The 15,025-nt window shown below is 50.6% G+C and overlaps 1 protein-coding gene across 1 annotated transcript; it reads left to right on the forward strand.

Moving 5' to 3' along the window:
- Positions 1-1,364: 1,364 nt before the first annotated feature.
- WSCD2 (WSC domain containing 2) lies at positions 1,365-10,476 on the forward strand (the record flags this gene model as incomplete). Its single annotated transcript, XM_079544047.1, has 8 exons — positions 1,365-1,788; positions 4,873-4,987; positions 5,421-5,605; positions 6,048-6,169; positions 6,602-6,776; positions 7,208-7,372; positions 8,003-8,203; positions 10,124-10,476. The coding sequence occupies 8 exons, from the start codon at positions 1,365-1,367 to the stop codon at positions 10,474-10,476; spliced, it is 1,740 nt and encodes a 579-aa protein (XP_079400173.1).
- Positions 10,477-15,025: the final 4,549 nt, after the last annotated feature.

Genomic DNA, 15,025 nt, shown 5'->3' on the forward strand with positions numbered 1-15,025 from the left:
GAGCAATTTGAAGAGGAGGCCCAGATGTATAAATTATCGGTGCTGCATTCCTTCAGATCATGAGCAACTGCTGAGTTCTGCTGGGACCTCTGCCTGCTATCCCTGGGTGCCAAGGGGATGAACCTAGGGAATTAAGGAGGTAGGCAAGGATCTGGCCTTGAGGGTGGGGGTATCTTGGGTGCTTCTGGGGGTGAACTCCATGTTTCTCCCCAGGCTAGTATCCTAGAAAGCGTTGTTGGGAGCATTTGGGCACTGGAGATAATGAAGTGAGGAGGGTGGGGGAATAAAGGCATCACCGTGGGGTGGTTGATAACAGTGTTATTGTATGCTGTTGGCCTCAGTGATGCCCTGAGCCCCTGCTGGGTCAGGATGTGGTTCTGCTTGCTGTTTGTAATCCTTAGCCAGCGAGGGAGTGCTAAGGCAAGAGCATTATCTCCTCCAGACAATTAGTAGAGGCATTAATGGAATATATGCAAATGTGCAGTAATTGACCTGCAACTCTGCAGTTCATGATGGAGAAGGATGAGCTCCAGATGGCTTAATGAGAGTAATTGAAGCCTCTTCTTTATGTGCGGCACTGCCTTGCTGTAGCCCAGCAGGAATGGGGCTGGGGGGAGATGAATGGGGACAGGAACATGGAAAGGGACAGAGGAGCTTGGAGGTGTCCAGTGATGCAGGAGCTCAAATAGCATGTAGTCTCCTTGTTTGGCTGCTACTCTGTCTTTACTCTGCCTTTATTCTACCTTTACTCTCTTTCTGAGGCTGGGGAGAGGTCAGTGTGTGGGGACCGTGGGTTGTGGATCCCAGCGAATGGGTTCTTTGTAGGCTGTGCATAATTCATTCAAGAGGTGATTGAGTAACTAGGCTGGGAACCCAAATTAAAATATTTATGTATAATTCATGCCATATGTTCCACCAATATTTTTTATTTAATCAACTGAAGACAGATGGCAGGCACATAGAGGCCATTAAACTAATGGCACTTTGTTTTTCCATTTATTTTCCTCTCCTTTCCTAAAATAAGATGAGCAAGTGACAGGCAGCAGAGCCATAGGTCATGGGAATGTTGGGGCCCACAGTGCTTGTGACATATCCCAATAACAGACGCCTTCTCCTTGGCTTGCAGGTGGAACTTTCTCACCCTGAGACTGAAATGAACGGAGAACCTCAGGGCTGGTGATGCACCCAGGGACTTCTTGCTGCTCATCTGCAGGGTGCACAGCCCTGACTGTGATAGAGATGCCTGTGGGATCATCTGCTGCTGAGAGCTGCTGCACCCACTGATCTGCTCCAAAGCTCCATCTGTTCCCCATGGTCCTCCATGCTGCTATGTCCCTCCGGGGGGCTCATCCAGGAGGGGAATAATGCAGAATCCCCCACAGAGGAGAGCATCTCCCTGGCTCTCCAGGAGGGATGAAGATGCTATGGCCAAGCTATGGGTAAAATTCCAGCGCTCCTTTCGGCGGAGACCTGTACGCTTCTTCACGCTTCTGGCTCTCTACTTGGCAGCTGGCAGCTTGGTTTTCCTGCACGCAGGCTTCACTGGGGAGCCCCGGGTAGCAGGGAGCCAGCGCAGCCCTGGGGCAGGCGAGGGACTGGGACTGCCTTACCTGGGGGGCACGCGGCTGAGCCGAGGTTTCCCAGAGGTGGCAGTGGGCCGGCGGCGTGGGCACTGGTTCAAAGACATGGCCAAGGAACCAGCAGAGAGGAGCAGAGCGGGTGAATACAGCGCGGTGCGGAGCCGAGCACCCAAGAGCCGGGGCGGCCGTGAGAAGGAGGAGGACAGAGGTAAGGGCTGACTGGGTACAGCTGGGGTGGCCTTGTGCTGAAATCCAAGGAATTTTGGTCTTGCATTGTGTTGGTGAAATGTTTCTGAGCACGTGGCACTAGTACATGGGTATTTATTGATGAGCTATGTGGATGGCATGAGTAAGCTGGGCTGTCTTCCTTCCCACTGGGCTGTCATGCACACCCATGGGTGCATGTGCCTTGCTTTGGAGACTCTTGGTCCAGAGGATGCTCTGGGGAGGATTGTCTTCTTCATCCCTCCCTTCTTAAATACCAATCATCCACTGCACTTACTCCATTTTTACTCTGTGCATCATTGTGCTCTAGGTTGCAGCTTGCAGTGAAGGGTGCTTTGGGACTGCCTGATGGGAGGGATGCTCAAGGACTGTGCTGACAAGTGGAAGCATGGAGAGGTGGCTTTTGGGGACTTAGTTTAGTGGGGATGGGTTGACAGCTGGACTCAATGATCTTGGAGGTCTTTCCCAACATTAATGATTCTATGATGGGTTGATGGTTGGACTTGATGATCCTGAAGGTCTTTTCCAATCATCTGATGATTCTGTGACATCTCAGCCCCAAGAACTCCCATCCTTTGAAAATTCAGGATCAGTCTCATTGGCCCAAATGAACACTGAAGCCTGACATGCATGCTGGGCTTGGCCAGGAGCTTCCTGCCCGTGGTGTGGTGTTGAGCAGGAGCGTTATTAATGAACGAGCATAAGTGAATGCAGTAGTTCTCATTGATTTTTAAAATGTCATCTATTTATCCCGAAGGCAGCTGGAGGCAGAGTTCCATGCTTGCTGACACGCTCTGAAGCCGCGTGGTGATCTGAGACAGCTTTGTACATCTGGTGCTGGCACCCAGTGCCTGCAAAACCCAAAGAAACACAGAGGAAAGCTTCCACTGTGACTCTGCCTTGGGGTTTGCCAGGCATGCCCCCTCCCTGCTGGCTTTGTGACCCCTTGGCAAGGCAGCAGCTCACCTTTTCGGTTCAATGGGAGAGATGTTAAGATTTGTTGTCAGTAATAAAGTGGGCTGGTGAGGAGTAGCAATACAGCTTGCCACAGTACAGTGCACCTGTGACAGCAGTGTAATGGATCACTGTGGTATTTAGGGCAATCGCTGCAGTATTATCCATTACAGGAAACGCAGAATGAAGTCAGCAGCAGAGTGGTAACTATTGGAAAGGTGTTTGGCTGTTGTTGGGCTCTCTGCTGCTTTCTTGTGTCCCCTGAGCCCCACAGGATCATGGTTGCTGAACGGCATGAGAGCCAAGGATGTCCCCGTGTTCCTGCCATCATTCTGCAAGGTTCAAATGTCCTGGTGCCAGGGATGTCCCATTTGTATGAGCACCTGCAGATTTACGGCTGCCTGCAGAGGGAGGTTGAGCGAGGCTGCTCCAAGTGATGGGGCACTGCTTGTAAAACTGCTTGTGGTGCTTAAGGCACTTTCTCAAGTTAAAATGGGACCTAGAGAAGCTCCCTGTGGATGACATTCCTGCCCTGATGCTTGCATCCCATTGAATTCGTGTGGTGCACGGGGGCCATGGAACACTGTGCCATGTGCAGCCTTGATGTCCTGTTAATGCCAACTGACACATCCAAGACCTTGCCAGATGGTTAGCGAGAAGGAGCTGTCAGTCACCATGAAAACCTGTTGTACCTGTATGCATTGCAGTCTCCTATAGTCTTTGCTGGGCTCCTCCAGCTATGGTGCACAAGCAAGCAGTGGCACAGAGGGGAAGCTGGCACATAGGCACTCAGCCAGAGATGTCCCCACACCTCTCCATGCCAGAGAGGGGTTGCAACATGGAGCACTGGGCTCGATTTGATGCATCTAGATAATCCTTGCCTGTTGCTGAAGGTTTCCTGGTGGTGGGTACCGTCTGTGATAGTGCTGTGCACAGCGATTTTGGGAAAGCATCTGCAGAGGAGCTTCATGGGGCTGGGGAATGGCTCAGCCTTTGATCGACGAGCTGGAAAATCAGGGGCAGGTATTTGTTTCAAGCATCACTGCAGCACAGCCCTGAGAAACACCTTGGTTCTGTATTTAGCTCACTAAACAGCTTGAGCAGGGGAGAAAACAGGGTGGACAGATGGACAGTGGTGCTGCCTAGCCTGGGGTCCACCCAGCAGCCAGCCCCTCACTCCCCCATTGTCCTTTCTTCTCCCTCATTATTCCAGTTGCCTTCCTAATAAGTTGCAGCACACATGTCAAGAGCGATGGATTGAACGTAATGCACATCAGTCACTGGTGCTGTGAAAATTGCCAGAGCAATCCTGTGCTGGTTAGATCTGTCATGAATTAAATTAGCTGACCTGCCGAAACCTGCTCAGCGCTGCAGAAATGCCAAGTTATGCTGAGAGCAATTGGGAGTAACAAACGATGACTGCGTAGTGGCTTGAGTTATTAGGAATGTTGCTTACTGCTTTCCTCCACCCCATCCCTGGGCTGGTTTGGATGACTAGATTGCAGCATGGATGGCGCTGTGTACAAGGGCATGGCAGCAATGGGGTGTGCAGGATGTGGGGCTGCTGCAGGACCCTCAGCAGATGCACAATGCAGGCAGGAGGTGGGAAATGGTGACATTTTGGTAGGGAGGGCATGCTATGTTAAGGCATCTCACCATTGGTTTGGTGTAGGGGTGGAGAGGCACAGCCGGGTGGGTCTTGTCCACAGTGGGCACAGCTGTGAGGACATAACTGTTCTCAGATTATTGGAAAAGGCTAGATTTATCAAATGAATGATTTCATTGTAACTATTTATTCTGCTCTGTTCCCTGTCCACCAGCATCCTCATTTGCTCTCAGCACAGCCATCACTCTTTACTTTGCCAACTGTTACTGCTGGGCAAATATTGTCTGTGTCGATGTCTCAGGGGAAAAAATGAGTTCCTGGCTGAAAGAATTTTGGTTCACACTGCATTTCTCCTTAACCCCATACCTCTGTTCCCATCCACGTCCTCCTGAGGACCCTTTGGTTCCTCCCTGCCCTGAGTTGCCAGGGCGCCACAACACATCCCTATCAGAAATAACAAAAATCATCACCATCTGCAGGCTCTGACCCTCTCCTCTCCCTCCCCAGCAAGGTACATTGGTTGCTACGTGGACAACACTCGGAGCCGCACGCTGCGCGGCGTGTCCTTCTTTGACTACAAGAAGATGACAGTCTTCCGTTGCCAGGACAACTGTGCTGAACGGTAGGGTGGGGAGCGAGCACCACACCTTCATTAATTTCCGTGCATCCATCAGACTTCTCTGCTGCCGCTGCTCCCTGCCCCAGCTGCTCCTCTCCCCTTCATCTGCCCCCCTCTTCTTTATTTTCCTTTAGATGTGTGTCATTTTGATTTATATATTTTGCTGGGAATGTGAGAAACTAGTTTTACTCCTCAAGAAAAGGGTCAGGGGTTGATGGGCTCTGTTCAGTGCTATTTTCCTGTGGGCAGGGGGCTGTAAGTGCCCAAAGGTTGTGCTGGGCTCTTCTGGCAATGCAGTGGTGGCCTCATCACCCATCCATCCCCTCCACCACCATCCCCAGACCCAAGGACTGTCCTTAGCACAGATCTTACCCCAGTGCCAACCCCTGCTCCCTGTTCCATGCCCAGCACTTACCCCTCTTCTTCCCCCCCCCAGGGGCTACCTGTATGCAGGGCTGGAGTTTGGTGCTGAGTGCTACTGTGGCCATAAGGTTCAGGCACCCAATGCCAGCGAATCTGAGTGCAACATGGAGTGCAAGGGTGAACGGAGCAGCACCTGTGGTGGGGCCAACCGTCTCTCCATCTACCGCCTGGAGCTGGCCCAGGAATCTGCCCGACGCTGTGAGTCCACACTCCCTGAAAATGGGGATCCCACTTAGGGGTCAAATCCTGGTGTCCCCACTGGTGGGTGTTACTGGGGGTTGTAAGGCTCTATGAACCAAATTAGCTAGGAAACGCATCACATCAATAGGGGATGAGAATGGTTCAATAATGGGCTCATTCCACTCACTAAAGCTTGCTCCTTATGGCTGGCCAAGCTGGCTGATGGCACTGGGATTAGCTCCATCTGGATTTGGGTTTTTTTTGGGGTTCCATCATGTGCTGTAGCTCATGCAGCCATAAGCAAGGCACACCTCACTGCAGGGGAATTTTGGTTCTTCCCCATTGAAGGATGCATTCCTGGGTGGTTTTCCTTTCCAAGCACCTCCCAGAGAGGAGCTAGCTAAAATCCAATTAGAAAAGAGTTAACAAACTCAACCTGACGGGTTTGCTCTCCCTGCAGATGGCAGTGCGATATTCCGGGGCTGCTTCCGCCAGCCAGACAATGTCACCATTGCTCTGCCTGCCAGCCAGCCCATGCCCAACATGTCTGTGGACAAGTGTGTGGACTTCTGCACTGAGAAGGTACTGAGGTTTGCACACGAAGCTGAGCCAGCAGATGCGTCATCCCATTTAGTGTGATGATGTTGTTGTTTATGAATGATGAAACTTGCTGTCCTGTGACTCATCAAAGGGTGTCACCCTGGGGAAAGGAGATTTGCTCCTGCCCAAATGCTTTGCCTGAGATCAGCAGCCCTGGCTCTGCCCATGGGCTTGCAGTAGGCCTCCAGCAAGATCATCATAGAACTATTAAAGTTAGATTGTAAAGTCCAATGATCAACCTATCCCCACCATGCCTGCTCATAGAGTCATACAGTTGTGGAGGTTGGACAAGACCTCCAAGATGATCAAGCCCAACCGCCAATCCATCACCACCATGCCCAACAACCCTAAGTGCCACATAAATTACCTCAATGGGGCTCTGAGGGTGTCCTGTCCATGTGCCCATCTCCACAGGAGTTCCCGCTGTCGGTGCTGGCTGGCACTGTCTGCCGCTGTGGCTTCCCCACCACGCTTTTCCCCCTGCATGAGCGTGAGGATGAGCAGCTCTGTGCCCAACGCTGTGCTGGAGAGGAGTTTGAGAGCTGTGGCACCACCGAGTTCCTGCTTGTCTACCAGACCCAGGTGCAAGGTGGGCACGGGACAGGGGCACTGGGTGGCTGCTGCTTCATCCATCCCACAGGCAGCTGCTCTGTAATAGCTATTTGCCATTCATTAGAAATCACGATTTATTTTAATTTCCCAGGAAATAAATCGTCCCCTGAACAAACACTTTTAATTACTGCTTAAATCAGATGCAGGAAATCGCAGTTTGCCATCTGCCTCCAATAAGATCCATCCCTGCTTGGGTTTTTCTTTTCTCCTGTCACCGAGCTGTGGTGTGCAGCCAGCAGGTGAACCCACCTGTATGTTGGGAATCACGGGGGGAAAAAAGGCTGGGAGAAAGGACAGAGCGCCGAGAGCAGCTCCTACCCCATACAGAAGAAATGGATGGAAATGAAAGTGCAATATTGGTTGGAATGGAGGGAGATGCTGCAGGCTGACCCTATTCTCCCCTCACAGACAACCGCTGCATGGACCGCCGGTTCCTGCCCACCCGCTCCAAGCAGCTTGTTGCCCTGGCCAGCTTTCCTGGGGCTGGGAACACGTGGGCACGACACCTGATTGAGCTTGCCACTGGCTTCTACACTGGCAGCTACTACTTTGATGGGTCCCTCTACAACAAAGGTGAGTGGGGGGGTATAATATGATGGAGTTGGGTATCCAGCTCCACCTGTATGGGGGGAGCCAGAATGCTGATGCTGTTCTGCACCACCTGGCCTATCCTGGTGAAACAGGGAACCAACCTCACAAGCATGAGCTCTACCTGTAACCTCCCTGTGCTGTGTTTTAGTCTTTGCAAAGTACAATTTGGACACAGCTGATACATCTGCATTGCTTGAGTGTGTTTCAACCCATGATGGGTGTTGGAACTTCAGGGCAGTATTTCTGTCTTCACCACTCTAGCAGTGATGGGAAATGGCCTCCCATGGAAAGGCTCCAGGGAAGCTGCTGCATGCAGGATTAAACAGCAAGGAAAAATTGCAAAAGAAAAAAAATCTTGAGGCATGCAAGAAGCATTTTCAGGCAAAAGTCAGCTCCTCAAAAACACAAGCTGTTGCAATGGAGGAGAAAACACCAATTCCCCCATTTTACAGCCATTTGCCACTGTTTTATCTGAACTTCTTTTGGTGCCAGCATGCATGTGAAAAGCCACCGCTATGTTTTGGGCCTTTTCCCCTCTTAGTTCATCATGAGAACTTAGAAATGGTAGTGACAGCAATGATAGCTATAGAACTGTTGTATGTACTGTGACAGGGTTCAAGGGTGAGCGGGACCACTGGCGGAGCGGGCGGACGATCTGCATCAAAACCCACGAGAGTGGCCAGAAGGAGATCGAGGCCTTTGATGCTGCCATCTTACTGATCCGCAACCCCTACAAGGCACTGATGGCAGAGTTCAACCGCAAATACGGGGGGCACATCGGCTTCGCTGCACATGCTCACTGGAGGGGCAAAGGTAGGATTGTGCTGATTGATCCATGCATAGCCAACCCATGGTGCCACCATGTTGGGTCTCCTGGGGTGAGGAGCATCCTGTAGGCTTGCAACCAGTAGGGTTATTGTGTAATTGTATAATAATTAACGTTGCAGAAGACCTCTAGGATCCTCGAGCCCCACCATCAACCCGTCACCACTGTCTCCACTTGTAGAATGTAGAATCATTAAGATTGAAGACCTCCAAGATCACTGAGCCCAACCTGCCCTCACCATGCCCATTGTGTCCCCCCAGTGACAGATCTCCACAGTTTGAGAGGATGGTGACCCTACCTCCCTGGGCAGCCTGTGCTGATGAATCACCACTCTTTCTGAGAAGATATTTTTCCTAATTTCCAACCTGACTCTCCCCTGACCACACTTCAGTGCTTCAATGTCTTTCTTGTAGTGAGGAGGTTGGGTGTGAGGGAAGAAATTCTGCCTCTCACAAGCAGCTCTACAAGGCAAAGAGCCTCAATGCACATGTCTTGGTGCACAGAGAGGAAGAAGAGATTAAAAACTAATGGCACTAGTGAAATATTCCCACATGTCACCACAGAGCTGGGACAGTCAGTGCTATGCTACCACCAGCACAAGGACATCCTCCTCAGGGCAGACTTCTGCAGGGTGAAAATAGCACCATAGCTGCTTATGGTAAATTCCATCCCCTTCCCTTGGGCCACGCCAGCAGGTTCGGCATGCCCGGCTGCTCGCGGAGAGCCACCTTCCCGTGCACAGACAGCTTGCAGAGGCTTGTTAATTATAGCAATTTACAAATTGCTGTTGTGGAATTGACTTCATTGGAAAGAGTTAAAATATTTAGCTTGATTGAACATCTGCTACCCTTAATTCAGAGTTTATTTAAGGGGATCTTTTTCTGTTGTTGCAGTGATGTGCCTGGATTTCGTTATTACCATGTGCTTGATGCCAGCAAAGACATTTCGGTTATGAACTGAGCCCTCCCTAGCATCCAAACACCCCCAGCACCCACAGGGAAGCCCCCTGAGCTCCAGCCCCATGCAGCTGGGTACAGCATGTCCCACTTTCATCTCATTTGTACCCACAGCTGTGGGGTAACAGAATTGCTCCTGGTTCATACCCAACCCAAAGAGGATGCATGTTTTAGTGTGTCTTTACCTCCTGGGTCAATTGTCAGATTAGTTAAGCTTTTGCTTGGCTTGCTTAGGAAGGTGAAGGTCTGACATCACTTGAGGTCTTTAGCTGGGTTGAGGTTTGCCTAGAAGCATAGGTCACCGTGGTCCATGAGCCCAAGTTTCTCCTGCAGAAAGCCCTGATCTCCTCAACATCCCACTCTATTTCCTTCTCTGATTTTTGGGGAAATTCAATAGATGTTGGAAAATGCTGGATGTGGCCAGGGGCAGCCAGGGTTTTGCTACAAGCAAGCAGAGCCTGAAGGCTCAGCAAAATCCCTATTTTTTTCCATGACATTAATTTTATGATGTCCCTGGAGCAGTTCCAAAGCAAAGTTTTATGTGATATGATTACACAAGGTGAATTGTCCTGTATCTGTTTAATGAAAGAGATACTGTGTTTAATGATTCTTTGGGGAATTAAATACAGTTCAGCTATTAATCAGGCATTGGTTTCTTGGGGAAGAGAGGAAGAGGCAGATGCCCAGAACTTCATGCATCATGAGCCGTGCGCAGAGTGCATTTCCAGGAGCATTGTTTCTTGTTATCGATGTTTATTATCCTTTTTATCCCAATTTTTATGCAGAGATCAATTAGCCAAGCAACTGGGGTAAATGACACATGCCAGTGTCCCAGGAGATGCTTTGCCTTGTTAAGTCCCTATAGACCAAGCCACCAGAGCAGGGAGATAGTAACACAAGGATCCCAGGGCCACTTAATGCTCACCCTTACTGTCCCCATGCTCCTTGCAGAGTGGCCAGAGTTTGTGGCCAACTACGCACCGTGGTGGGCGACCCACACGCTGGATTGGCTGCGCTATGGCAGGAAGGTGCTGGTGGTGCACTTTGAGGACCTCAAGCAGGACCTCTTCAAGCAGTTGAAGCGCATGGTGGGGCTGCTGGGCATCGCCGCCTGCGAGGACCGCCTGCTTTGTGTCGAGGGGCAGAAGGATGGCAACTTCAAGCGCTCGGGTTTGAGGAAGCTGGAGTATGACCCCTACACCCCTGAGATGAGGAAGATGATCAGTGGATACATCCGAACGGTGGACGCAGCTCTGAAGCTCCGCAATCTATCGGGGGTGCCGGATGACTACTACCCGAGGTGACCGTGATGCTCGAGGGACCTGCCCCTGCCTGGGGAGGAAAGGATTAATTTCCTCTACCTGCTTCCACCCAGTGGGTGGCTTTCTTGTAATTCTCCATCTGCTGCTATGAGCTGTTAATCAACCCCCTGCATGAGAAGCGCTCGCTCCCCAGCCATTGCTCAGCTTGCTTGGTTGATATCTTCACAGAGCTGGGCACCGAGGGGACGCACGGTGCCCTGCCACCTCTGCTGGTCCCTGTCCCCATCCTGCAGGTGGGCTCCTGCCCTGCTGGACATTGTGGGAGTAGGTAAATTGGGTGGTGTGGGGCTGAGCAGCTCCATCTCACTCCTACATTGGCTGCTGCAGCATCCTTAGCAATGCAAGCAGCTGTTTGCTTGCATGGATGCTGTGCTATTGGGGCCCTGCCCTCCTGGGGCATGAGTTGGCTTTGGTGGCTGTCCCTATGCTTTGTGCACTTGCAGAACAGCTCCTCTGGGTCTCCAGTAGAGATGGAGATAATTCCAACAAGGGGGAAACACAGTGTGGGGGGCAGCACTACAGGATGCACTGAGGTGAGGTGGTCATGATGCACTGGTTGGGTTGTCTCTGGGTTCTTTGGGAGCCACCTCTGTGGGTGGTGATTAGAGCACTGACACTGGACAGAGCAGCATGCAGCGCCTGTGGGAGCATCCATTCTTCATTGCAGAAGTTCCCAAGCCAGAAAAAAAAACCTAGGGAGTTGTTTTGGGTGAGGGTGAAGGAAGGGGGGTCTGGATGAGACCAGCTCCAAGTCCTGACTGTGACACTGAGGGCCTGGGCATGAAGCACAGCTTCTGCCCTGGCCATGGGGAAGGAGGAAACCAAATGAGCTCTGTGCCTGGAAAGCATCTGTAAAGCTGGCTCTGTTTAGGGCTGCGTGCTGCCCCAGACACCTCAACACAGCTGGGTCCCTACCTTCCCTCAGATGGATGGAGATGCAAAAGCCATATCTTGTCTGCAGCCTTTTCTAGAGTTAAATGCTCAATGGTTGGCTTTTAACTCTTGATAGTGAGAGACATGTGTGGACAGGTCCAAAATCTACAGGAAGCAGTTAACCTACACTCAAAGAAAAAGAAGAAAACTCCACTGGAAAAGGAGATTATCAATAAAATATATTTTTCTAACGTGCGTGCGGAGCTGACAGCGCCTAAGGAGGGGGGGGTGTCTCTGTGCACGGGGAACCACTCACCCATGAATGTATTTTGCAAAGAGTGTGCTGGTGTTCCCTGTCCTGCACTGCAGGCTGGTGGCTGCCTACCTCTGTCAGAACAAATCCTCAGGTCAACCCAGCTATTAAAGAGTTCTGTTGCTACCCTGCCTCCCCGTGTGTTTGTGAGGCTGTGATCTCAAGGCTGGCTGGTGGCACTCAGTCCCAGCGTTAATTGCATTAATGACATCCCTGCATTCGGAGCACTGATGAGGCAGCTCGGTCCTGGCAGCTTTCCTACCCTGCCGGTGTCCTTAAAGGAAGGTTTATTTGGGTGCCCCATGTTAGCAGAGAGATTTACTGCCAACTTTATTTCCATTGCCTCTTATCATGCCTGAGGCTCTATAAAAAGAATGGTTTTGGTGGGATTTATGCTGCACTGGCAGCAAGGAGACCATGTTTGGGGCATCATTGGCTCTGCCCAGCATCAGCTCTGAGAGGCACAGCAATCCTAAGTAGTAAAAAATCTCTTTTCTGCAATGTCTGCTAGCTCTGTCAGCAGCTATAGGCTGGATGGGTTGCCCTGGTAACAGTGCCTGCACCAAAACTGCCTGCATTCCCCCCAGTTCTGTGTGGGTTTGGTGCACAGCCAGCAGCAGTGGGAGGGAATAGAGATCTGATAGCATGGGTACGGGGATGGGACAAGGATGGGGATGGAGATGGGAATAGGAATCTAATAGCATGAGGATGGGGATGCAACAAGGATGGGGATGGGAAAGGAATAGGCATGGGATGGGAATGGGAAGGGATAGGCTAGGGAGTGTTTCTCTTCCCAGCCATGCCAAAGGCATTTTCTTGGGATGAATTGAGCCCTCAAGCAGGACTCCTCTTCCTCCTAAATTAAATTGCACACTAAGCTCATGCTGCTCCTTGAACAGGGGGGAGAAAGCACCTTAGCAGCATAACACAGAAGCTGCGACAGCACTTTTACAAAAGCTATAAAATGTATGGGAGATGAGAGTGATAAATCTGAGCAGCAGTAATATTCACCTCCTACAAAAGAAGCATGTTTATTTATCGTTTTTACTATTTTCTGTAAAATTTACAGTTGATGATCTGCCTGAATGCAGTGGGGGACAATTTAAACATGTCTCTGGCCTGCCTGGAACTTGGGAGAGGGAGATGATAGCATGTTTATTCTTTTTTTTGTTTTTTTTTTTTTCCCTAAAATCCATTTCCAAATAAAGGGTGAGATTTACTGGGGAAGTAAAGCACAGCTTTATTTCAAGGCTCTGACAGCTAATTGAAAAAGAACAGTCATTAAAGGATGGTAATGTGTTCTACAGAAATGATTTTGGTACATTCTGCAGTAATTTCCCAAATGGCTCTGTGAAATGAAACCCAGACCTGAAGCTGTGAAGAGATGTAAGAAAGTGGGGAGGGAGCACTGGGGTCCTGGGGGTGATGACTGAAGGTCCCAGGGAAGGGAACTGGCAACACAGGGATGGAGATGGGTGTCCCCAGGGAAGGGAGATTGTGGGTTCAATGGATGTATAGGGTGGTCCAGGAATGCTGATGAGGGTCCCAGTTCCTAGATCTCTCCTGTCCAGCAGTGTGCTGCCATAAAACCTTCAGTCCTAAATGTACCCAGTGCATGCGTGCCAGATTCCATCCCCAACACATGGAGCTGCAGTGGGAGTTGGGTGGGATGCTCAGCACTCCCAGTCCACCACTGAGCCTGCTGCTGTCTTCAATGACTCCTATTTTAATCAGCAGAACAGAGCGTTCATCAGAGTCCATCTGACAGAAAACACGTTGGGATAACACAAGCACGGGGGAGGACTCAGTCAGCTTTATCTTTTCCTTTCCTAAAGAGCCATTTGGGTCCTCCGCGACCAAATTAAAGAGGTGACAATGACAATGGGATGCTGCTAGGGCTGTCACAGCCCAAAGGCATGAAGTGACTCCAGTCTGACCCTACTGTTTCCCTGTCTTTCCCCAGTTTAGCACTGAGAATCATTAATAAGATCTGGGAAGACGCTGAAAAGCTTGCGCTCATTCCCTGCTTCAACACATAGAGGGGTATTTGTATGTAAAACAGGTTTCGCATTAAATAGGCAAACATCGACGAAGATGAATGCAAATATTAGGTCTCCAAAGCTGTCTGTAATGATAATTTAACCCAAGGTTATGTACCAAGTCACCAAGGTTTAGGAAAGCTGTTTGCAGGGATAACAAATGGGCTTGCAAAACCCAGCCACCAAAAAACACAGTGGGAGCATTCCTGTTCCTGCTGGGGGCAGGAATGGGGACATGGCTGTATTCCCCCCCATCCTCTACCTAGTGCTTGCCCTTTTTTGATTTTTGTTTTTAAGTAATATCCCAGTTTTTGTGCATACCTGTGAGCAGAATAAGTGCTGGGATTCCCAGGGACACCCAATGTGCACCCCTAACCATGAGGATATGGCCCTTCCTCCTCCTCCTGGGAACTGCAGGCACTGTGGGTGACATGAAGAAATCAGCCCATAAATAAGGGCAACACCAGTGTCCACCTCCTTGTCACTACCAAGAAGCCCAACTCGTGAATTACCTCCCAAATTAACTGTGCATGAAATTGGATAGAGACACTGGTTCGACTGGCCATTACCAGAGCACTCTGCAAGGATCCTCCAGGACACATCTCTCTCTTTTTGCTGCCAGCTTTCCACTTAGTTGAGCCCATGAACCATCCCACGTCCCCATGGCACTGCTTTGCTGGGCAGATCGGGGGCACAGAAAGAAGCTCTGCAATGGGGCTGAGCCCTTGGGTGAGCATTGTGTTTATTGCAGCGTTCTCTGCTGGGTACACAGTGCTCACATCACAGTTAGAAACATTGCTCTAGTACCAGTACATGTCAGGATTTAAAATAAGTGGCTATATGCATACACGGGGCACAGTCACTGTATTGCCATGGTAGGGGGCATCCACCCACCCAGGAAGCCAAGGTGCCCCCTCAGACACATCCCATAATAACAAATTCACCTGCTTTCCCTTATTGCTTTTTTGTTTGTCTTTGTCACAAGACTATCCAGCAAATGTTGTCCTCACAGCGCACCCCACAACCCAGCTCTTGTCACCTCCAGTTGGGACAGGTTGTCCATCTGTGGGCACCTCCAGGCAGCAGAGACTGATGCTTAACATCTCCTCCAAGCTGCAAATGTCTCTGGAAAATAAAGGTGGGCCCCAGCCAAGGAGCACAGGCCACACACACAGAGGTCTCCATGCCTAGGCAGTGTAATCTGTCAGAGCATGCACTGTTTGCACGAGACCATGCCCATTCCACCATCATGGTGCTGAACATGGGTGGCCCCGGAGGACTGCGGCCATCCCATGAGCATCCAGAC

This window comes from Tetrao urogallus (genome assembly GCF_951394365.1).
Source record: "Tetrao urogallus genome assembly, chromosome: 17".
Lineage (NCBI taxonomy): Eukaryota > Metazoa > Chordata > Aves > Galliformes > Phasianidae > Tetrao > Tetrao urogallus.